Genomic DNA, 26418 nt, shown 5'->3' with positions numbered 1-26418 from the left:
GTGTCTGCGACCTACACCACAGCTCACGGCAACGCTGGATCCCTAACCCACTGAGCAAAGCCAGGGATCGAACCCGAAACCTCATGGCTCCTAGTTGGATTCGTTAACCACTGTGCCATGACGGGAACTCCAAGATAAGCATTTTTTATTGTTTTATATTCATAGTAAAAATCATTAAGAGAATTAAACAAGGACATTATATAATGGCAAAAGGTTGATAAAGCCAACTGAAAGTGTAATGATAGAATTTATTATGACCAGAATGCTACTATTTCTTTTTTCTCTTTCTCTAAGCATAAAAAGAAAATCTAGCAGATGTTCAAAACGAACATGTTACAAATGTAATAATAACTAGAGGTATTGTTAACAAATTTAGAAAATGACAAATCAGTTACCATTGGGTCTTTGCACTGGTCTCTCTGGAACCTAAGTATACTGGTAAAAGGGGTAGGGGCTCTGGTCTCTACCCTCACATTTCAACCTGAGCATTTCTGCTTTGATCTATGCTGTATATCAGCCTGCCAAGAGACATTCCATTACTAAAAGAGTTTGAGGATAACTGATTATGCTACAATAATTAATAGTCTACAAAGTTGAATATGCAATTAGAAAAATAATATTTGGAAGGGAATTAACATCATTGTACAGAACGAAATTTCCCCTCAACTGTACAAGAGCTCATTTTAAAAATTGTGTGTGGTGATTTAATAAATATTAAAATATCAGAATTTTTATATGTCACAGTCTTGGAATCCAGTGGTGGAAGTAAATATCAATACTGTCTTGTGTTTTCTCCTTATTGCTTGCAATCTACCGTCAGTTTCTGTGTATTTCAGATTGTGTTTATTTGAAGTTCACCTCCCCCTAGAAACCTGTTTTCTTTTTTGCATTTTCTGCCATAGTTGTAGATTGTGTATTTGTTTTCAGTAATATTTTATCTCTCTCTTGTCAGAGGCAAAATTTTGGAGAATTGACTTTTTACTATGTTCAGTCTTCAATCTATGAATTGTCCATTTTTTTAGGTCTTTAATTTCTTTCATCAGCATTTTGTAGCTTTTAGCATATTGGTCCTGTACATGTACAGTTTAGATATATATGTAAGTTTTTTCTATTAAAATTTGATGCTATTGAAAATGGTATTGCTTTCATAATTTTGGTTTACGGTGGTACATTATTAGTGTATAAAAATACAATTGATTTTTGCTTATTGACCTTAACATCCAGTCATCTTGGTAAACTTACTTATTAGTTCTAAGATTTGTTTTTTCAGTTTCTTTGGGCTTTTCTATATAGATAATCATGTTATCTGCAAAGAGGGACCACTTTATTTCTTCTCTTCTCACTCCTTCTTCTGGCTAAGACTTCCAGCACTTCATTGAATAGAAATGGTGAGAATGGACATCCTTGACTTCTTCCTGATTTTAGGGAGAAAGCATTGAGCCTCTCATCATTTAGTATAATGTTAGCTATAAGTCACTTGTAGATACTCTTTCTCAAGTTGATGAAGCTGTCCTTTACTACATTGACAGCTTTTATCATGAATGGGTATTGAATTCTGTCAGATACTTTTTTATGTACCAATTGATATAATCATTTGACTTTTTAGATTCTTAATATGGTAGATGACGTTGATTCATTGATTTCTTTCTTTTTTTGGCATCAGTATCTTGAGGGGAAGATACTGGTCTGTAGTTTTCTTTTCCCTACTGTCTTTGTCTGGGTTTGGTTTCAGGGTAATGCTGGCTTCCTAAAATCTGTTGTGAATTATTCCCTCCTTTTCTGCTTTGGAATTGAATATGTAGAGTTAGAATTACTCATCTTTTAAGTATTTTGTGGAATTCTACAGTGACACCATCTGAGGTTAGAGATACCTTTTCCAGAAGAGTATGTGTTTGTTTAGAGCTTAATTTTGCCTTCTTTAGTAGTTATTGGACATAGTTTGGTTGTTTAATTGTAGGTAACTTTTAGCAGTTTTTTTTTTTTTTCCGTTTTGCCTTTTTTTTTAGGGCTGCCTCTGGAGGTTCCTAGGCTAGGGGTCCAATTGGAGCTGTAGCCACTGGCCTATGCCACAGCCACAGCAGCATGGGATTCAAGCCGCGTCCATAACCTACACTACAGCTTACGGCAGCGCCAGATCCTAACCCACTGAACGAGGCCAGGGATCAAACCTGCGTCCTCATGGATGCTAGTTGGTTTTGCTAACCCATGAGCAATGACGGGAACTCCAGCAGTTTGTGGTTTTTAAGGAATTGCTCTAGTCCATATAAGTTGTCAAATTTCTATGTATAAAGTTGTTCATAGTGCTAGTTTATTATACTTTTAATGTTAGCAGGTTCTATAGTGATATTTCTTTTTCATTCCTGATATAGATCATTTCTATATTTTTTCTGTCTTTTTGATTTCTTGGCTAGTCTTGATAGAGGTTTATCAATTTTATTGATCATTTCAAACAAACAGCTCTTAGTTTCATGGATTTGCTGCATCATTTTTCTATTCTCTTTTCTTTTCTTTGGTCTTTTTAGGGCCACATCCAGGCCGTATGGAGGAGGCTCCCAGGCTGGGGGTCAAATCAGAGCTATAGTCACCCACCTATGCCTATACCACAGCCATGCCAGATCCTCAACCCACTGAGTGAGGCCAAGGATCGAACCTGTTTCCTCATGGATACTAGTCAGATTCGTTTCCGCTGAGCCACAACAAGAACTCCTGTTTTCTATTTTCAATTTTACTGATTTCTGTTGTTTTCTTTTTCATCTCCTTCCTTCCCTTTGCTTTGTGCTTAGTTTGCTATTTTTTTTTCCAGTAGACCCTTACTTATTGGAAGCTTTTCTTCTTTTGTAATGTAAGTATTCCTTGCTAAAATTTCTAAGTCCTTCCTTGACGGTATCCCACACATTTTGATATGTTGTAGTTGTTATACATTACATTTAAAGTCTTCCAGACCATGTTATAATTTTTACTTTAATTATCAAATAATTTTATGTGAAGAGAAGTATAATCCATTACATTTTCTAAACAATTTTCTGTTTTTTCTTTTATTCCTGATAGTTCACATTTCCTTATATGATTTTCTTTTCTTTTTTGACTGTTTTTCTTTAGCAGTTCTTATATAGCAGATCTACTGGCTATGGATTCTTTTAGTTTTTCTTTACTTAAGCATGTCTTTATTTAGCTTTAGTTCCAGAAGGATATTTTTGCTGGATATTGGATTGGCCGTTCTTTTTTTCAGCCCTTCAAACATGTGACTCCTCCCTCTGGTCTTCATGGTTTCTGATGAGAAATCTACATAATTTGAGTCATGTTCCCCTGTAGTTAATTGATTGTTTTACTCTGTCTCCTTTCAAGATTTTTGTTTTTAGCTTTGAAGCAGTTTGATTATATGTAGGTGGACATTGATTTCTTTGGGTTTATACTGTAGAAGATTCACTGAACTGTAGGTTTATGTATATGTAAAATTTCAGCCATTATTTCATCAAATATTTTTTCAGCATCATACTCTTATTTCTCTTCCTCTGGAACTCCAATATCATGAGTGTTAAATGTTTTGTTGTTGCCTATAGGACCTGAGACTCTGTTCAGTTTTTCTCTTCTATCTTGCTGTTTTTCAACTTCTCTTCTATCTTGCTGTTTTTCAACTTAGATAAATTTTATTAATTCATCATCAAATTCAGTGACTTTCATGTGTCATTTTCATAACCACATTGAACCCAATTGATTTAAAAAAAAATATGGTCCTTGTATTTTTCAGTTCCAAAAGTGTCGCTTGATTTTTTTTCTTTGTGTTTTTTTTGTGTGTGTGTGTCTTTACTACATTGGTCAGTCTTTCCATTTGTTCCAAAAATGTTTGCTTTTACTTGCCGGGGCATTTTTTTTTCCCCCCACTGTACAGCATGGAGACCAAGTTACACATACATGTATACATACTTTTTCCTCCCATTGTTGTGTTGCGATGTAAGTATCTAGACATAGTTCTCAATGCTACACAGCAGGATCTCACTGTAAATCCATTCCAAGAGCAATAGTTTGCATCCATTAACCCCAAGCTGCCGATCCCTCCCACTCCCTCCCTCTCCCACTGGGCAGCCATAAGTCTATTTTGCAAGTCCATGATTTTATTTTCTGTGGAAATGTTCATTTGTGCTGTATATGAGATTCTAGTTATGTGATATCATATGGCATTGTCTTTCTCTTTCTGACTTATTTCACTCAGTATGAGAGCCTCTAGTTCCATCCATGTTGCTACAAATGGCATTATATTGTTCTTTTTTATGGCTGAGTAGTATTTCATTGTGTATATATACCACATCTTCTTAATCCAATTGTCTGTCGATGGACATTTGGGTTGTTTCCATGTCTTGGCTATTGTGAATAGTGCTGCAATGAACATGCAGGTGCATGCGTCTTTTTTAAGGAAAATTTTGTCCAGATATATGCCCAAGATTGGGACTGCTGGGTCATATGGTAGTTCTATGTATAGATTTCTAAGATATCTCCATACTGTTCTCCATAGTGGCTGTACCAGCTTACATTCCAACCAACAGTGTAGGATGGTTCCCTTTTTTCCACACCCCCTACAGCACTCGTTATTTGTGGACTTATTAACGATGGCCATTCTTACTGGTGTGAGGTGGTATCTCATGGTAGTTTTGATTTGCATTTCTCTAATAATCAGGGATGTTGAGCATCGTTTCATGTGTTTGCTGGCCATCTGTATATCTTCCTTGGAGAAATGTCTATTCAGTTCTTTTGCCCATTTTTCATTTTTATAATAGTTGCTTTAAAGTCTTTATCAGATAGATCCAAATCTATGTAATTTTGATGTTGATATCTTGAATTTGTGGAGTGAATTAATTAGAATTTATTCACTAAATGACACAGTTTACCTTGGAGTTCACTTGTAGAGGTTTAAGGGTTTTGACAAATGCGTGTCATGTATTCACCATTATAGTATCACACAGGGTACTTTCACTGCCCTCAATTTTCCCTATGTTCCAACTATTTATTCCTATTCTCCTATCTGTAAACTCCTGGAAACCACTGTTCTTCTTATTGTTTCTAGTTTTACTTTTTCTGGAATGGCATATAGTTGGAATTATATGTTATATAGCCATTTAAACTGGCTCCTTTCATTAAGCAGTCTTTTCAGGATAATGATTTTGTTTCCTTTAGATGTATACCCAGCATTGCTAGATCATATGGTAGTTTTATTTTTAATTTCTTGAAGAACCTGCACATTATTTTCCATAGTTGTTATACCAGTTTACATTCCTACCAAGAGTGTACTTTCCTTCACATCTGTACCAGCATTTGTTACCAGTTCTCTTTTTGATAATAGTCTTGGTAACAAGTGTGAGATAGTATCTCATTGTGGTTTAATTTTCACTTCTCTGATGGTTGGTGTTGATGAGCACTGTTTCATGCACCTGTTGGACATTTCAGTGTCTTCTTTGGAAAAAAATCTATCAGAACCTTTGCACATTTTAAAATTGTATTATTATTAATTATTATTTTTGTTATGAGTTGTATGATCCATATGTATTTTGATATTGGATGTATCATTTGAAAATTATTTCTGTCTTGCTACAGAGAGATATCATTTGGTTGATGGTTTTCTTTGCTGTGTAGAAAGTTTTTAGTTTGATATAGTCCCATTTAGTGTTTTTGCTTTTATTGCTTTTGCTTTTGGTGTTAAATCCAAAATAGTCATTACCAGGATAAATATGAAGGAGCTTATTACCACTTTTTTTCTTTAGATTTTTTTATGCTTTTAGGTCTTACACTCAAGTCTTTAAATCCATTCTGAGTTGATTTTTTAGTATAATATAGGGGTCCAGTTTAATTCTTTTGCATGTGGCTATCTAGTGTTCCCAGCACCATTTACTGAAGAGTCTATCCTTTCCCTGTTGTATACTTCTGACTCCTTTGTCAAAAATTAATTGACTGTGAATGCGTGGATTTATTTCTGGCTTCTCTATTCTGTATCACTGATTTCCATGTCTTTTTTTGCCAATACTATACTGTTTTGATTATTATAGCTTTGTAATTTAGTTCAAAATCAGGAGATGTGATGCCTCCAGCTTTGTTCTACTTGCTCAGTATACTTTGGCTTTTCATGGTCTTTTGTGGTTCCATACAGATTTTAGGAGTGTTTTTTTGTTTCTGTGAAAAATGCCACTGGCATTTTGATAGGGATTACATTGAATCTGTTAGATTGCTTTGGGTATCATGGGTATCAGTTAATTTTTTTCATCTGTAAGCATATAATTATTCCATTTATTATGTTTTCTTCCATTTTTTTCATCAGTGTTTAAAGTTTCTCAGTGTACAAATCTTTCACATCCTTGGTTAAATTTATTCCTAAATAAGGGATTATTTTTGATGCTATTGTAAATGGGATTGTTTTCTAAATTTTTCCTTCTGATGCCTCATTGTTAGTGTGGAGAAACATAGTTGACTCTTTGAATGTTGATTTTATATCCTGAAGTCTTAAGGATTTTCTCTATAGAATGTCATCTACAAACAGAGGAGATAATTTTACTTTCTTTCCAATTTGGATGCTTTTTATTTCTTTTTATTGCATGATTTCTCTGGCTAGGACTTCCAGTACTATATTGAATTAAAGTGGCAGGAGTGGGCATCCTTGTCTTTTTCCTCATCTTACAAAAAAAGCTTTTAGCTTTTCACTGTTATATATAATGTTGGATGTGGGCTTCTCTTAATTAGCCTTTATTATGTTGAGGTATGTTCCTTCTGTACCCAGTTTGTGATCATGAAAGTGTTTTGAATTTTGTCAAGTGCTTTTTCTGCATCTATTCAATGATTTTAGGATTTTTATCCTTCATTTTGTTAATATAGTTTATCACGTTCATTTATTTGCATATGTTGAACCATCCTTGCATCCCCTAAATAAATCCCACTTGATCATGACATATGATTCTTAAATGTATTATTGAATTCCATTTATTAATACTTGGTGGACTATGTTTGCATGTATGTTCATCATGATATTGATCTGTAATTTTCTTTTCATGTTGTATTTTTGTCTGGCTTGATTTTTTTTTTCTATTGTCTTTCTAGTCTCCATTTCATTTATTTCTACTCTAATCTTTGTTTCCTTTTTCTACAAATTTTGAGCTTCCTTTATTATTTTTCTAATTCCTTGATGTGTTAAGCTAGGATATACATTGGATTTTTTTTTTCTTAGTGTAGAAGTTTATTATTAGAAACTTCCTTTTTAGAACTTCTTTTGCTGTTAACTTATAAATATTGATATATTGTGTTTCAATTTTTATTTGTCTCAAGTTATTTCTTGATTTTTTAAATTTCCTCTTTGAGCTATTGGTTGTTCAGGAGTATTTTGTTCCAGCTCCATATATTTATGAATTTTCTAGTTTTTTCCTTGTAATTGATAACTAGTTTCATACCACAGTGGTCAGAAAGGAGACTTACTATTATTTCAATTTCTTAAAGTTGTTAAGATGTGTTTTGTCACCTAATATGATATATCCTAAAAAAATGTTACGTGTGTGCTTGAGAAGAATGTACTCCGCTTCTTTTGTTTGTTCTGTATATGTCTGTTACCTCTTGTATAATGTGAAGTTTAAATCTGTTATTTCCTCATTGATTTTCTATGTGGATGATATATCTATTGTTGAAAATAGGGTATTGAAACTCCCTACTGTTCTTGTATTGTTTCCCCCTTTAGATCTGTTAGTATTTGCTTTATATACTTAGGTAAACTTATGTTGAGTACATAGATGTTTACAGCTATCCTCTTGATGGATTAATCCCTTTATCATTATATAATGATCTTCACTGTTTCCTGTTACAGTTTTTAATTTAAAGTATATTTTATCTGAGACAAGCATAAGTTCTTCCACTTTCTTTTGTTTTGCATTTATATAGAACATCTTTTTTCCACTCCTTTTCTTTCAGTGTTGTGTGTCTTTGAAACTGAAGCAAATCCCTTGTAGACATCATATAATTAAGTCTTATTTTTTGTCCATCCAACCACTGTCTTTTGATTGGTGAATTTATTCCATTTATATTTAAAGTAATTATTTATAGTTATGAACGTACTGTTGCCTTCTCTTAATTGTTTTATGGTTTATTTGCAATTCCTTTGTGGCTTTTTTCTTCTCTTGCTCTCCTCCTTTGTGATTTGATGATCTTTTTTGTAATGATGTGCTTGGATTCCTTTATCTTTTGTACATCTACTATAAGTTTATAAAGCTTACAAGAAGCATCTTATCCTCTTAACAGGCTATTTTAAGCTGGTAACTTGACTTTGAACATATATACAACTCTACTTTTACATTCCCTCTACACACAGTTTATGATTTGTTGTCAAAATTTTCATGTTTTTGTCTCGCTTTCATTAACAACTCATAATGGCTACAGTTTTTTCTAATGCTTTTATCTTTTAACCTTTATTCTAGAATTGTAAGTGATTTATCCATTACTATTGCAATGTTAGCTTATTCTGAATTTAACTGTGTATTTACACACAGCTAGTTTTATGCTTATATATTTTCATCTTAATTATTGACATCCTTTTGTTTCAACTTACCTCTCTTGCTTAGCTAGTTTCTAGTCTATTTCAGAAGAAATTGCTGTGTATGTGGCTGTACATTAGGTGCATCTTTGGTTTGAGGGGAGTGCAAGAACCTCTTATAAAAATTTTGATACTGTCAGTTTCTTTCTAGGTACTACTTTCATTCATCAAATTATTCATAAAGTTTTTTTTTTTTTTGGACTTTTGTCTTTTTAGGGCTGCACCCATGGCACATGGAGGTTCCAGGCTAGGGGTCCAATCAGAGCTGTAGCTACTGGCCTACACCACAGCCACAGCAACGTGGGATCCGAGCCACATTTGTGACCTACACCACAGCTCACAGCAATGCCAGATCCCTAACCCACTGAGCGAGGCCAGGGATCGAACCTGCATCCTCATGGATGCTAGTCAGGTTCATTAACTGCTGAGTGACAATGGGAACTCCTATTCATGATGTTTTTAATGAATGCTCTCTAGGTGCTTGAGACACATATAAATAAAGCAAAATATTTCTGTTTTTGTGAAGCTTACATTCTATCAGAGGAAAAACAGTCAGTACATTTTAACTGCCTCCTAACTAGTTTCAATAGGATACTTTCATTGTTATTTAGTACTCTGTATTTTCTAATTTTCACTGTGATATATTTATGGCATTATGGTTACAGAATAGGCATTATGGTCACAGAATATAGCCTTAATAATCCCTTCCTTATTCTTTGATATTTGATAAAACTTGCTTTTTAAATAAAAATAGGAGCAATTAAAAATGTTTCATGTTAGTTTGAAAAAAATATACATTCTTTTATTGTTTTTATGTGATCTTTATATAAAAACTGTTAATTGTATTGTTTCAATTTGTTTTTGTCTGTTTGCCTATTCATTGTGGAGTTGTAGTAAAATCTCCCACAATTTTTGTCACTAATAAATTTTTTTCTTGACATTGCACTGGTTTTGCATGTATATTATGAAGGTACATTATTAGATGCTTTCTGGTTCATAATTTTTGTCTTTCTGTTGAATCATTCCTTTTAGGATTAGGCTGGACTAACTTTATATCAAATAATTCTTTTTTTTCTGAGATTTATATAATTTTGAAAATATGTATTTCAGCTTTCTTTCAGATAATTTTGGGTAATTATTTTTTAAAATATCTTAGTTTTGTTTCTCTGCACCACTAAGTTTTAGTTGTCTTAAAGTTTACATTTATTTATTTATTTATTAAAAAATCTTATAGTTTCTTCCCTTAGCTGAGCTTAGTCTACTAAAATTTATTATGATTACTGGCGTATTTTTTCAAAAGTAAGCTATTATTCATCATAATATATATCACTATTTTATATCTGTAGGTTAAGTCCTCATAACATGCTTAAAAATTTATAATTATCTTCCTCTTGAATTATTCCTTTTGTGTTTATGTAAGACCTGCTTTATATGTAATACCTAATACTGCCCATTAAACTATGACACAGTACCTTTAAAATAATCTTATTTATGAAACACTCAGTTGTTGCAGTCATATCTAATGACTAGGTTTTCCACTAATATAAAATTTATGCTCCGCTCCTCTGTTTTGGCCTGGTTAAATAGTTAATTTTTCTGCATACACAAATCATTGCAAATGACAAACTTAATGTGGAATTCTACCAGCAATGTACATGATTCAGTTGAAGTGTAGTGAAGGAAAATAGACACCTGGGACTGAGTTTGTATCTGCACAGGCAATGACGACTGTAGTAACTGTTGACAGCAACTGTGAGATGTTGTCACTTAGAAGATGCATCAAATTTCAGAGATATTAAAATATGAAAAAATGTATATACTTTAAGTATTTAGTTTATTTTTATTATCATATTTTCTTTTTACTATTTGCCTTACCTCTTCTTTTTTTTTTTAATCTGTTCTTTTCCTGTCTTCTGTTAGAGTTTTTAAGGTTTTCTTTATTGTCTTTTTCCTCTACTGATTTTGAAGTTAATAGATTTTATTTCTATTATTTTAGTGGTTATAGTAACCTCTCAGTGTCCTCTTTCTCTCTTTGTTTTTGTTTTTCTGTTTTTTTCTTCTTCGTCTTTTGGCATGTAATGTGAAAGTTCCCGGGTCAGGGATTGAACGTGCACCAAAGCAGCAACTCAAGTTTCTGCATTGACAATGCTGAGTCTTTAACCCGCTGTGCCATAAGGAAATTCTCAGTTCACTCTCTTGATTTAACCAACTATGAAGCTAATCAGGTTCTCTCCTTTTCTCCTGGGTAAATATTTGGACTTTACAATACTTTAATTCTAGTCACCATACTCCTATCTTGTACATTATGTTTGTCCATGTTTTCAGTGCACCCTGTTCTAGATTGATTATTATTTCCACTCAACATATGAACATGATAGTCTTCAGTTGTTTTCTGATTCCCTTGTTGCTATTGAGAAGTCTGTTGTTACTTCATCTTTCATATACAATCTAATTTCCTATTGAGCTGCTTGTTAGAACTTTGTCATTAATGTCCTCTAGTTTGACTATGGTCAGGGAAGTACAAATTCACTGTTTATCTTGTTGCACACTTGTGATTCTTAAATTTGAGGATTCATGACTTCTGTCAATATTGGAAACTTATCAGACATTATTTATTTAAAGGTGCCTATCTTCCATTCTTGCTAGTCACTGGCTCTAGAACTTTGGTTAGGAAATTGTTTTTCTGTTACATTTTCCCTTAGAGTATTTCATAATCTATTTTTCATATTTTATATCTCTTTATCTCTGTTAATTGAACTCTGGATTATTTCCTTAGATTTAATCCAGTTCACTAGTTCTCTAATCTACCTTTTTTCTGTATGTTTTTAAATATTAATGATTATATATATATATAAAACATGTATTAATATAAACAAAAGTGCACACAGCATAAACATATTTTGTCAAAAAAGTGTAACTCAGAACACTCACAATCCCTATTCATGTCAAGCATATAGTATATCATAACATAACCAGTACACCTCTTTCCTCCCTTGTAGTAGTAACATTTCCTAGACTATTCATGACTTTTATTTTACTACTTGTTATTATAGTTTGTATATATGTATCCCAGAATAAATGTAATTTGTGAGTTTTAAATCTAAACAGATAAAGAATCACAAGTATGCATTCTGTTTTATATGGTTTCTTTCAGTTAACATTATGTCTTAAAGATATATCTATATTGCTACAGTGTGTATTTCATTCATTTTCTTTGTTGCAATGTATTGCCTACTATGACTGTAATGCAATTTATTAAACATTCTACTGAAGATAGACATTTTGGTTAATTTTCACTAGTTGGCTATTCCAAATTCAACCTTATTCCCAGATTTCCACTTGAATTTCTTAGTGCATTCCATGTTCTTGGTCAGTATCTCAGATCTCTGTTGCTTTTTGAATAACAACCAATTAGTTTAGTTGTCTTCACATTGCCTTTCACATTATTTCTTATGTTATTGATACCTTTCTTAGTAACTGTTAAGCAGATAGTCAATCTATGTGGGAGGTTTAAATTTCTTGGGGTTTATTCCTTTTGTTTTTCTCCTGTTGTGTAATTTTGGATCATTAACTCATCTTTAGCCACAGTTTATCTCTGGTAATCCTGTGGGCCCAGTGTTTCCGTTGAAGGAAATTAGTTTTTTTTACTCCGGGTTATCACTGGCTTTGAGTATCTATACCACATTGTGGTGTAATTTGAGCCTTAAATTCTTTTATTTATTTATTTATTATTTTTATAATAGTTATTTCCCCAATAAAATTTTTTTCGTATGCACAGCGAGGTGACCCAGTTACACATACCTGTACACATTCTATTTTCAAAGATTATCATGCTCCATCATAAGTGACTAAACATAGTTCCCAGTGCTACATAGCAGGATCTCATTGCTAATCCATTCCAAAGGCAACAGTTTGTATCTATTAACCCCAAGCTCCCCAACCACCCCACTCCCTTCCCCTCCCTCTTGTCAACCAGAAGTCTATTCTGAAAGTCCATGATTTTCTTTTCTGTGGAAAGGTTCATCTGTGCCTTATATTAGATTCCCGATATAAGTTATATCATGGTATTTGTCTTTCTCTTTCTGACTTACTTCACTCAGTATGAGAGTCTCTAGTTCCATCCATGTTATTTGTGGACTTATTAATAATAGCCATTCTTATTGGTGCGAGGTGGTATCTTGTGGTACTTTTGATTTGCATTTCTCTAATAATCAGGGATGTTGAGCATTGTTTCATGTGCTTGTTGGCCATCTGTACATCTTCCTTGGAAAAATGTCTATTCAGGTCTTTTGCCCATTTTTCAATTGGGTTGTTGGCTTTTTTGCTGTTGAGTTGTATAAGTTGCTTGTATATTCTAGAGATTAAGCCCTTGTCAGTTGCATCATTTGAAATGATTTTCTCCCATTGTGTAAGTTGTCTTTCTGTTTTCTTTTTGGTTTCCTTTGCTGTGCAAAAGCTTGTCAGTTTGATGAGGTCCCATTGGTTTATTTTTGCTCTTATTTCTGTTGCTTTGGGAGACTGACCTGAGAAAATATTCATGAGGTTGATATCTTTGATGCATATTGATGCAAAAATTCTCAACAAAATTTTAGCCAACCGAGTCCAACAACGTATAAAAAAGATCATACACCACGACCAGGCAGGATTCACCCCAGGTGCACAAGGATGGTTCAACATACGCGAATCAATCAGTGTCATATACCACATTAACAAAAGAAAAGTCAAAAACCACATGATCATCTCAATAGATGCAGAGAAAGCATTTGACAAAGTACAAAATCCATTCATGTTCAAATCTCTTACCAAGGTGGGTATAGAGGGAACATACCTTAATATAATTAAAGCTATTTATGACAAACACACAGCAAATATAATACTCAAAGGGGAAAAACTGAAAGCCTTCCCACTAAACTCTGGAGCAAGACAAGGATGCCCACTCTCACCACTCTTACTCAACATAGTATTGGAAGTCCTAGCCACAGCAATCAGACAAACAAAAGAAATAAAAGGCATCCATATAGGAAGAGAAGAGGTAAACCTGTCACTGTATGCAGATGACATGATTCTATACATAGAAAATCCTAAGGACTCAACCCCAAAACTACTTGAACTGATCAACAAATTCAGCAAAGTAGCAGGATATAAGATTAACATTCAGTAATCAGTCGCATTTCTGTATACTAACAATGAAATATTAGAAAGGGAATACAAAAATATAATACCTTTTAAAATTGCACGCCAAAAAATCAAATACATAGAAATAAACCTGACCAAGGAGGTAAAGGACTTATATGCCAAGAACTATAAAACATTAATCAAGGAAATTAGAGAAGATGTAAAGAAATGGAAAGCTATTCCATACTCATGGGTTGGAAAAATTAATATTATAAAAATGGCCATACTCCCCAAAGCAATCTACAGATTCAATGCAATCCATACCAAATTACCCATGACATTTCTCACAGAACTAGAAAAAACAATCCAAAAATTTATATGGAACCACAAAAGACCCAGAATTGCCAAAGCAATTCTGAGGAACAAAAACCAAGCAGGAGGCATAACACTTCCAGACTTCAGGCAATATTACCAAGCCACAGTCATCAAGACAGTGTGGTACTGGTACCAAATCAGACAAACAGACCTATGGAACAGAATAGAGAATGCAGAAATAAACCCAGACACCTATGGTCAATTAATCTTTGACAAAGTAGGCAAGAACATAAAATGGGAAAAAGACAGTCTTTTCAGCAAGCATTGCTGGGAAACCTGGACGGCTGCATGCATATCAGTGAAACTAGAAGACACCTTCACACCATGCAGGAAAATAAACTCAAAATGGCTGAATGACTTAAATATAAGACAAGACACCATCAAACTCCTAGAGTAGAACATAGGCAAAACATTCTCTGAGCCTTAAATTCTTGAAGGCCACTTTGGGATATTTAATTATCAGAAGACACTGCTCTTCCTTATACTTAGGGTCTAGGCCAAGACAGGTTTGATTTGTTTTGTTTTAGTTTGTTTGTTTTTACTTCTTTTTTTCTTTGGTGGTGGATTCTTTCTCTCCCTTCCCCTCTCATCCTTTCTTCCTCCTCTCCCTCCCTCTCTCCTTCCTGTTTCTTTTCTTCCCTCCTTTTCCTCCCTCCTTCTCTCTTGATCATTTTTTCCTCCTTCCTTTTTTCTGCTCTCCTTTCCCTATTTCTTTCTCTCTTTAATATTCCACACTACTGAGAATGTAGCACTTTTAAAATTCTGACTTTATGTGTCCATTTTAACATTTCATTTCTATATCTTCCAGGCCCAAGGACTTGTCCGTTTCCCAAGAGGATTTTAACACTCATATCCTTGGTTGCACAGACTAGATAGTCTCTCCCAAGGCTGCAGCATGGCCTGGAATCTCAATGCTCATGCACATTTCCCTCTAGTTCCTAAGTCACTCTGTCTTTGTGTTCATTGCCCCATTCTCCTTCTTCTTCTTTCTCCTCTTAACAAATCAATTCTACATTAATAAGAATGTTTGACTTATTTTATTCAGCATCCTATTTATAGAGAGAAGTTTTTGGTTTATCTAGTGTACTAGTCTGTTGACATTCTTTACTAGGTGACATAATATTATCATTTTCCATTTGCTGTCTGTGTAAGTCTTTGATTGCCAGTGTCAAAAACTCAAATGAATTCAAGCAAAAGGTAGGTTTATTAACTCTTGTAACTGAAGTTTGCAGCCTTTCTGGCTTTAGGTGTGGGCATCAAGGTTGCAATTGGGTTTATGCACTGTCACTAGGGCCCTTTTTCTTTCCCTGCCTTAATCCTGCTTTCCTCAGTTCTGTGATTTTATTCTCAGGCTTTATTTTCCATTAACCTGAGGAAAACGATCACTGCTATTTCTAGGATTAAGGTTTCCTCTTATAGTTTATGGTCTGTCTTGTGTTGCTTAGCATTTTAATGTCAAATACTAAGAAAGACTGTTACATCTAGTTGGAGCACTTTGCCCTTTCTGAACTGGCTACTGTGGCCAGTGGGCTTGTACCTTCCAGTTAGCCAGGCTTGGTCATGCACTCAACTCTCAAATGCAAGGGAGGGCACACTGTGACAGGCAGCCCTTTTAGGTCTGCATGGATAGTGAGAGGGTTGGTTCCTCAAAGGAAAAATCAAATGAGTTTTTTCAATGAATAGAGAATAAATGCTAGGAAGACAAATGTCATATATATGTATAATGCATTCCTTATTGGGTCTTCAGACCTCTCATCAGGAATTTAAATGAAGCTGTGAGACCACTGTACTTTCAATACTATGATTGATCATTCTTCCCAACCCCCAATAGATCAGTTAGCTGTAACCTACCAAAGTAGATCCCTTTCCCTCCATGGTCAAGTCATATCAGTTTCACCTTCTGTAATCTCTGGGATTGGTCTTTTTTTTTTTTTTTTTTAAATCTGCCATTGATTCTCTAGTCCAATCTATAGTCCTTTCTTCTCTTATCTATCAAGATTAGATCCTTACACATGTGTCAGTGTCTACTCTGGTTCTCTTCAGTCTGTTCTGTACATTTTAGTGTAGTGATCTGTTCAGAATATCAATCTTATTATGTGTTTCCTTCCTACAGCTGTACCTCAAGCTTTTGAAACTTTTCATGGACTGAAATTATTAGTTAGATTTTCATCTTGCCCTTCACCACCTCTCCAACTATTCTTACTCAAGCATTCCTTTTATGTAGATTAAATTATACATTCTTATAGTACCTCTCCCTTTAACATTTATTGCAGTTACATTTTTACACTCCTGTATGTGATGAATGTCTGATTTCTCTGTTAGACTATGAAAGCAGATACCATGTATATTTTCCATCATCATTTAATTTCACTAGCTAGAACATGATTTAGCTTACAGTAAAAAATAAATATTTGTTTAATTAACTGATTGATTACTGTAAAGAGACCTCCATCATAATCAAGACAATTTGTTTGTTCAGCATTCATCTCCAAGAGCTTTCTAGTCAATTGATTTTGGATTTAGGGCCTCCAATATAATCTGGCTTGAAAGTTTATAGAGATTCTTTTTTTTTTTGTCTTTTGTCTTTTTGTTGTTGTTGTTGTTGTTGTTGTTGCTATTTTTTGGGCCGCTCCCGCGGCATATGGAGGTTCCCAGGCCAGGGGTCGAATCGGAGCTGTAGCCACCGGCCTACGCCAGAGCCACAGCAACGCGGGATCTGAGTCGCGTCTGCAACCTACACCACAGCTCACGGCAACGCCGGATCGTTAACCCACTGAGCAAGGGCAGGGACTGAACCCGCAACCTCATGGTTCCTAGTCGGATTCGTTAACCACTGCGCCACGACGGGAACTCCGAAAGTTTATAGAGATTCTTGTGTGTCTACCAAATGACAAGAGTTGAGGATGTTTCAAGTCTATGTCAGCTGATGATTATGTTCATGTGAAATAGTATGAAAGGAAGATTCAGATTATAAAGTGGTAAAGATACACTGATCGAAATGAGCAAGGAGTAGGACATTGGACTGGTTGGATGTCTTTTTTCCCATTTGCAACATAGTTATTTATCTAGTTGAAACCCTCATTTTCCTTTTGTGCTTTTCTGTTTTTTTACATTCCATTGGATTTAAAGATTTATTTGCTGCTCTAGCCACTTGCTTTCAGACAAGAAGCAGGAAGTTTCTACCAGCCTCTACCTTAGGAATCAAAGATTACTATCTGTAGTCGGTGCTGTACTGAGTAGACTGGGGTTAGGGCAGAACAGTTTTTCCCCAGCCTTGGGGAAAAACTGGTAAAAATAGTTTGCCATGGGGTGGGAGGAAGGGCTTTTCTCATTGTTTTTTTCTTTACTAGGACTGGGCCCCTTTGTCTTTATATGCTTTCTTTAGTTTTATCCTTCCAAGGTATTCATAATTCATTCCTCCTGCAGTTCCCTTGAGACTGTTTCATGGGTGAAAATAAAATGACTTTTATGAGTAACCAGGAAAATAATTTTTTTTTTCTTTTTAGGGCCACACCCAAGGCATATGGAGGTTTCCAGGCTAGGTGTCAAATCGGAGCTGCAGCTTTTGACCTGCACCACCGTCACAGCAATGTGGGATCTGAGCCACATCTGAGACCTATACCGTAGCTCACAGCAATGCCAGATCCTCAACCCAATGGGCAAGGCCAGGGATTGAACCCGCATTCTCATGGGTATTAGTCGGGTTCGTTGCCACTGAGCCATGACGGAAACTCGAGAAAACTTTAATTGACATAAATAAGTTTAGTTCCTTTGTTACTGTAAAGAGATTTTGGTTCACAATTTATATCTAATATCAACTGAAATTGATTTCGTCATCTGTCTTATAGCATTGCTAACATCAAAAGTTTTGGAGATTGCTTAAGAAAATTGTGCATGAGTTAAGTAGAATTTATATACTTTACTAAATTTATAATATATTTATTACATCTATTCAGTGAATTAATGGAGAAAATATAATAGAATTAGGAGAAAAGGAAAAATTATAGTGGCAGTAATAAGAGGACATACTGTTTTGATAAATATACTTAAAATATACCTGAAGAATTTTATCTTATTCTCAAGCTAAGTGCCGTGGTCAATACTAGCTTGACTTTTTTTCCTTTAAACATCATCCTAACACTTAACACAGGGCCTTGCATGTGCTAGCCTCTTGATAAATGAATATGGGTTAGCTGAATGAATAAAGGAATAGATGAAGAGTGAATAGATGAATGACAGAATTCTAGACCTTTACAATACAAGTAAATATAAATATCAGCTTCTCTTATAAAGATTTGAGAACAAAGAAAAAATATTTTAATAATTTAGATAATGTCAATGAAATGATTGATTTGATTAAAAAATTTGTACAGGAGAATCAAGTTGAATTACTGCATCTAAAATGCACATAGTAGGAGTTCCTGTCCTGGCTCAGTGGTTAATGAATACGACTAGGAGCCATGAGGTTGTGGGTTTGATCCCTGGCCTTGCTCAGTGGGTTAAGGATCCGGCATTGCCGTGAGCTGTGGTGTGGGTCACAGACGCAGCTCAGATCCCGTGTTGCTGTGGCTCGGGCATAGGCCCGCAGCAACAGCTCTGATTTGACCCCAAGCCTGGGAACCTCCATGTGCCACGGGCGCAGCCCTAGAAAAGACGAAAAGACAAATAAAATAAAATGCAAATAGTAAATAATAAAATGAAGATAACTTGAAATTAATGAGCTTATGTTATGAGATGTATATTCTTTAATTTAGGAATAATTGATTTCTAGGCTCAGGAGATGTTTTCAAAAGACTTTATTCTCTTTCTAACTTGATTTATTTTAGAATTTTGCCAAGTAGAAATTGTTTTGAGCTTTCTACTTAAAATGAACCAATTTTCTTTCTGAATTATCATAGATTTTAATTTAGCAAAACTGAATCGATGGACTTTACTATATATCATTTATTGAGTTTAATGCTAGAAAATAGTTTCTCCACTATTGGGATCTATATGATTAATATAATCTACTGGTTTCTATGTTTGAACATTTGAAAATGGTTCATGGTAGAGAGTGTGGGCTGTGGTGTCAGATTTGAGTTTCAAATCCCCAATCTGCTACTACTTAGCAAATTATCCAACTTGTTAAACCTTAGAGGGACCTTGTGTAAAATGAAGATACCTATCCTAAGAGGTTCTTAGTACAGTGTTTGGGATGTATAGTAAGCTTTTGGTAATTGTGAACAAGTATTTTTTTCCTCACTATCTTTTGTTCTGCAGCTTTCTCCGCAAGTGAACCAGATAAAGATGCAAAACATGTAATAAAGGTGGTAAGTATTGCTCTTAAGTTTGTACTGTGTGTATATTTGACTTTTAATTTTCTGTTTTATTCATTTTATTCTTGTAAAAATGTTTCTCACCTTAGTTTTCACAAATTTACTTATCAGTACACTTAATACTATGATATACCTTTACATTATTAATACGTAAAGATTGGAACATTTTTTGTTCTTCTCTGTTGACATTTATCATCCTTCTGTCTTATCTAGTTGTTTGTCTTTTCCCTCTCCTTCCCTCTCTGCTCAGATGGTAGAGTTCTTAAAGGCAGAGAAGAGGTTTTATTTTTATTTGTATCCCCTGTGCCTAGCAGAATGAGTGAGAAACAGTAGACACTCAGTATAAGTATTTTGTGTGAAGGAACCACACGGTAGTTTGCAGTGTATCTAATCTGTTGTACATGTTGGACACCTTAAGTGTGTCTATGTATGTGTACAATTCTCAGCGCTTTTAATTCTTTCCATAAGAAGATGGCTTTGATGTGTAAGACTGTGTAGAGATAGCATTACAATATGTTAAATTAACAATAAGATTCTTCAAGTTTATTTAGTGCTTTTTTGAGATTCTTTGTGGAAATCTGGTGCCTGTGTTTTTTGATAAATGATTCAAGAACTATTATGTATTACATAGGTACACTCATATTTTCACACAAATACCACCTTTAAAATTTTTCTAATAAAATGAATTGTTTTCTTGTACAGGAATATCAAGAAAATGGCCCATTATTTTCAGAGCTTAAATTTTATCAAAGAGCTGCAAAAAAAGACAATAGTAAGTAAATTAGGAAAGTAAGCTACTTCCATATATATATTTGCCAAAGTGGGTGTTAATATTTTTGTCTTTTTTTGGCCCTCTGGAAACTTCTTTTCCATTATAAATCTTTATTGTAAAATGACACAGTTAACTATTATATGAACACAGGAGAGATGGTATACAAATCTTGATATTGTATACATATGTCATATATTTCAAGTCAAAGTAATTTCTATTACTTTATACAAAATGGTATTGATCTAATTTACCAAGAGTTTTCTAGGTATAAAAGATAGCAGAATATAATTGTTTCTACCACAAAAAAAAAAACCATTTGGATAGGAATAATATGAGATAAAACATTAGGAGTTCCCATTGTGGCTCAGCAGTAACGAACCTGACTAGTATCTGTGAGTATGAAGGTTTGATCCCTACCCTTGCTCAGTGAGTTAAGGATCCGGTGTTGCCATGAGCTTTGGTGTAGGTTGCAGACACAGTTTAGATCCTATGTTGGTGTGGCTATGGTGTAGGCTGGTAGCTGCAGCTCCAATTTGACTCCTAGCTTGTGAACTTCCATATTCTGCAGGTGCAACCCTAAGGAAAAAAAAAAGGAAAAAACATTAAAATGGCAGTAGATTATAAACAAAAGGAATGACCATAGAATAGATTAGGGTAATGTGTGTGGAAATGATTAAACATTAAGATGATTTAGGAAATAAGTTAAAAATTTAAAAACTTGAATGTTGGGAAATTAATTGGGAGCTGGATATCAGATGTAAGCACTATCAGAGGATTTGAATGTTAAATAAATATGAGCAGAACTAAGAAGAATAAATACATTTTATAAATACTGTATGATATAGATGCTAAGTAAAGCTTCAAGGACTTTGATATGAGTAATGACTATATAGTCAAGGTCCTTTACATTGTGTTTAGGAAAAAGAATGATGAGTCTAACCTCAATAATTAACTTTGCTTTCTTTAATAAAACTTTCTAAACATTAAGACTGTAGTCTTTACTAACTGCTTAAACTATGTCAGGGTGACAAATAGAATCCATTAAACTTCATTGTTTATCAGTAGAGCTGTCTTAAACATTAAGCATATATGGTAGAAAAGTGAAAAATTAAATAAGCTACCTGATTATTTAAGTGAATTTGATTTTTTTTTAAACAAAATTTAATCAGTTTCTATATAGCATAATTTCAGAGTAAGATGATTTTTCTGGCCAATTTCTTTACTTTTTTTTTGTTCTTTTCTGTGCTTTTAGATTTTTAGTAATGGGGAAGATCAATCTTTCTACTGATCCTTTGGTAGTTAACATATTTTATATTTAAAAATTTAACAAGCATATAAGGGAATGGCTCTTTTAATGAATAGAAACATTTGCGTAAATTATATCAATGCATTTTATGACTATGACCATTTTTGTTTTGGTTATAACTGATTTAATTTAAAAAATTTAAATGTTAGAAATTTGGGCGTTCCCATCATGGTTCAGCAGAAACAAATCCGACTAGAAACCCTGAGGTTGCAGGTTCGATCCCTGGCCTCCCTCGGTGGGTTAAAGATCCATTGTTGCAGTGAGCTGTGGTGTAGGTCGCAGACTCAGCTTGGATCTGATGTTGCTGTGGCTGTGGCATTGGCCGGTGACTACAGCTCCGATGAGACCCCTAGCCTGGAAACCTCCATATGCTGTGAGTGCAGCCCTAAAAAAGACAAAAAGACAAAAAGACAAAAAAGAGAAAGAAATCTGTATATGTTTTATATTAATTATATTGACAAATACAGCATTTGAAACTATTAACTAGATATATTTTATTTTTTGAAAATGTTTCCAGGAAGGTCTAATTTCTATCTAGGGAGAGTTCCCATTGTTTCCTTCCAGTGGAAATGAATCCAACCAGTATCTACAAGGATGCAGGTTTGATTCCTGGCCTCGCTCAGTGGGTCTGGGATCCGACATTGCCTTGAGTTGAGGTATGAGTTTCAGGCATGGCTTGGATCCTGTAGTTTCTATGGCTGTGGTGTAGACCGGCAGCTGTAGCTCCAATTTGACCCCTAGCCTGGGAGCTTCCATATGCCGCAAGTGTGGCCCTAAAAAGAAAAAAAAATTTCCATTTAGGTTAGCTGAAGAAGTTTAAGCACCTATGCAAATGTAAGAAATATCTTTCTGAAAAAGTAAATCTTTTTTTCCTGTTAAATTTGTCTTTGCAGTCAAAAAATGGATAAAACTCAAACAGCTTGATTATTTAGGAATTCCTCTGTTTTATGGATCTGGTATTACTGAATTCAAGGGAAGAAGGTAAAATGGAATTATTATAATCAAAATATTGTCATATAACTGTTTATATGTGGTCTGTTAGTTATTTGTTGCTATATAACTACCTAAAATGCAGTGGTTTATAATGACAAACTAATATTATCCTAGTTTCTGTGGGTTGGTTATCTATGTATGAATGGCTTCCTTAGATGATTCTGGCTCAGAACTTCTCATGAGGATGTAGTCAGATGTTTTTTTGGCTACAGTCATCTCAAGATTCAACTGGGGAAGGATCTGCTTTCACGATAACTCATGTGATTGTTGGCAAACTTCTCTTTCTCACCAAACAGGTCTCTCCATAGGCTGCCTAAGCATCAGAAAGACATGGCATTTGGCTTCCCATAGAGCAGTTAATTGAAAGAGAGAGGGAGAAAGAGATGTACAAGAGCATCCAAGAAGAAAGTTGCTATCCTTTTATTATCTAAGATGTGATATACCATCATTTCTACTATATTCTCTTTGCTAGAAGCAAGTCACTAAGTCTACCCCATATTCAAGAAAGGAGAAATAGTTAAGGTTCCTCTCTTTGGAAGAGACACAACAAAGAATTTGTAGAAATATTTTTAAACTCAACCAGACATGGCTAGTGGTCACATATAAATAATTCATTAATAGTGATTTTAAAAAAGAAAAAAATTCTGTCATTTGTTAGGTATCCACTTTGTTTTTTCAATAGCCTTTTAAGATAGATGATAATATTTTTTTTCCCCTAGGTTAGAAAATAGGCTCAGAGGTCAGTGCTTTGCTCATAGAGTCTTTAAGTGCTATAGATAAAAACAAAATAAACAAACAATAATCTTGAAACAAAGTAAAGGGATGCCAATAGGGGACTGAATGGGCAAAAAAATCATGGTACATAATATGATATAATACTATGTAACCCATTAAGGAAATCAGTTAGAGTTCTACCCGATGATTTGTAAGGATTTCAATGAGATATTATTAAGAAAATAAGATACAAAAAAGTGCATATAATAAGATTGCATTTTTGTAAAACAAAGACAAATTCCTCTGTGTTTGTGGTGATATACATAGATAGATACAGACTATAGGCTAACATGGTATGTAAGTGAAGGGAAGAAAAGAAGGGAGGAGGTCCCAAACAGAAAAGAAAAGGAAGTACATTTTTAAAAAAGTATGTTGGAGTTCCCACCATGGCATAGTGGGTTAGTGATCCAGCTTGTCTCTGTGGAAGAGCTGTGTTGATGCCAGCTAGGTGCAGTGGGTTAAGGATCCAGCATTGCTGCAGCTGTGGAATACGTAGGTTGCAGCTCTGGCTCAGATTTGATCCCACATGCCAAGGTGGAAGCCAAAAAAGAAAAACAAATTAGAAAACAAACACATACATAAAACATATGTTTATAAATATATAGAGAAAGTAAATATGATTTAATCAGGTCAAGTAAACAAAAAATAAAATTTTCTGTATGGACAATTTCTCAAGTCCATATGGTGAGAAGATAATGGAGTCAAAATAAGTTAAATTTAAGACTGATTGAGAAAGGCTGTTGTCTTTCTTTTCTTTACGATCTAAGACTGGTGGTTCAGTATAGCATGCTCTTCTCCTAGAAAACTAACTGCAAAGTATGTATATAGTAGAATATTTTTGCAAAAGCACAGCAAGATTATTAATGTGTGTTCATTCTCTAATGGTTCAAATTGCATCATTCTTCATTGTTAGGTTGGGGGTATCTTCCATTGTTTCAGATTCATAGTTTCAGCATTGCTATTTTGCATCTTATTTTGATTTCTCCTTCTTATAGTTACAGATTTATGGTAATGGAAAGACTAGGAATAAATTTGCAGAAGATCTCAGACCAGAATGGTACTTTTAAAAAGTCAACCGTCCTACAGCTAGGTGTCCGAATGGTAAGAAGGAATGACTTATTTTCCGTGCTCCATTTTCAGACTGTTTACTTATTACAACATACAAATTGTTGCCCTTTGTGGAATTATCAGAGAATGAAGGATTATTGCCCTAGAAATGTCAGTTATTGAGAGTAGATGCTATTTTGGCAAAATTGATAACAGTGGGCTCTGTAAGTGACAGAATGTGCTGTGTTTGGCACTACAAACTCAATTAGGCTTTGGTTCTACAGTCTAATTTTTTTTTTCCCTCACAGCTTTGTTTTACATATCAGAACAAGCTTGCATTGCTATAAGAATAACCTCTCTTTTGTCAGTTATATTTATAACAGTGCAAACTATGGCAAAATATATTATTTTCCATATTACACGTGTGATGATAAGGGGGTACTATAAAGTTTTTATTATGAGTTTGGGATGGTGTCAGTAATTAGTGTGGCAATGAATAATATATACTTTGCCAAATAAGAAGCAATGAAATCTTAATAGCACCCATGCACACATTTTGTTTATACCACATATTTATCTTATCTTGTTTGTGTTTGCTTTGCCTAAGCTCCATTTTATTTTTTCCATTTTAGATAGAATGCAACTACTCATGCCAGGTTGGAATGTGGCAAATAGAACTCATTAATTTTCCCATTCATCCTCTAGCCAGCCAACAAATGTTTATTGAGCACTAGGTGTAGGTAACATGCAAGTCTCAAGGGCTTTGAAGATGAAGCATAGGTGTTTTTTGTTACTCTGCAGAGGGAAATTTCCTTTCTCTGTGATCATGGACCATGGGACTTTGTTCTGGCATTCCCAAAACTTATTTATAATTATCGCTTGGGTGAATACTTGCTGAGTTGGCATCATGATTATTTCACTTAAGATATCTGATTTTATTGTGTTATTCCTCTTTGCACAGTGTGATTTGGCCACTGGGCTGTCAGGAGCATGTAGGCATTGTTGAATCTTAGTTTCCTTTCCATCAGAGGTGGAGTTAAAACACTTAATATTTGAGGATCATTTTATTCAGCTTTTTCATAGGATGCGCAACCAGCACACGTGATAATTTTAGAACAGATAAATGCATAATTGTTAAATACATGACTTGGCCATTGTTAATTTGAAAAAAAAAAAACATGTTATTCTCTATTCAGAGTGTTTAGAAATCATGAGTTCTAAATAGACACCAGTATAATCCTATATATTTCATTTTGCAGTTGGATGTATTGGAATATATACATGAAAATGAATATGTCCATGGTGATATAAAAGCAGCAAATCTGCTTTTGGGTTACAGAAATCCAGATCGGGTAGGTACAGTATTAAGCTTTTGCTTTTAGTAAGGATCTTCAAAGTACCATACTGAGACTTTCAAAAACCATGCTTCTAACCCAGAAGAGTTTGCAAATGAAGACTTAATGTGATGAGTATTGTAGTTTTTCTTAATTTATCTTACCTTGCTTATCTGATTTAAAGCACTAAACCAATAAGTGATTAGGATGAAGAAACTGAGACTAAGGAAGGTTAAGTAATTTGTTAATGGACACATAGCTAAGAAGTAGCTGAGCAGGGATTTGAATTTCTGAAAAATATAAACAAAGAACCATCAAAATCTAAGAAGAGAAAGGATGGATTTAGGCAAAAAAAGAAAAAAAAAAAGCTGTCACCTTAGTTCCTCTTCTACTGTATAAACAATTAAGTTTTAAAGAGAGCAGCATTTCCAAAAGAGTTCTCTGTAATAATGGAAATATCGTATATGTTACTATCCAACATGGTAGCCATTAGCCATATGTGGCTATTGAGCACTGGTAATGTGGGTAGTACAACACCAAATGCTGGTGAGGATGCGGAGCAACAAGAACTCTCAGTCATTGTTGGTGGAGATGCACAATGGTCTGACCACTGTGGAGGACAGTTGGGAGTTTCTTACAGAACTGAACATATTCTCACATATGACCTAGCAGTTATTTTCCTTGGTGTTTACCCAAAGGAGTTGAAAACTTGTATCCACGCAAATACCTATACACACATGTTTATAGTAGCTTTATTCAGAATTACTAAAACTTGAAGCAACCAAAATATCCTTTAATAGGTGAGTGGATAAGTAAACTCTGGTTCATCCAGG

General features: G+C 34.3%; 1 protein-coding gene across 6 annotated transcripts in view; it reads left to right on the top strand.

Moving 5' to 3' along the window:
- The window catches only part of VRK2 (VRK serine/threonine kinase 2), a 106906-nt gene that overhangs the window by 23444 nt on the left and 57044 nt on the right, over nucleotides 1-26418 (top strand). For all 6 annotated transcript variants that reach the window (XM_047782027.1, XM_047782032.1, XM_047782030.1 and 3 more), the window contains 5 exons: nucleotides 19304-19353; nucleotides 20062-20131; nucleotides 22331-22418; nucleotides 24200-24305; nucleotides 25511-25603. In XM_047782027.1, the coding sequence (XP_047637983.1) occupies nucleotides 19304-19353; nucleotides 20062-20131; nucleotides 22331-22418; nucleotides 24200-24305; nucleotides 25511-25603 (407 nt within the window). The remainder of the gene's footprint in view (nucleotides 1-19303; nucleotides 19354-20061; nucleotides 20132-22330; nucleotides 22419-24199; nucleotides 24306-25510; nucleotides 25604-26418) is intronic.

Source organism: Phacochoerus africanus, chromosome 5, assembly GCF_016906955.1.
Source record: "Phacochoerus africanus isolate WHEZ1 chromosome 5, ROS_Pafr_v1, whole genome shotgun sequence".
In the NCBI taxonomy this organism is placed as follows: Eukaryota; Metazoa; Chordata; class Mammalia; order Artiodactyla; family Suidae; genus Phacochoerus; species Phacochoerus africanus.
The sequence above is the reverse complement of the archived record's forward strand: the minus strand, read 5'-3'. Positions and strand labels throughout refer to the sequence as shown.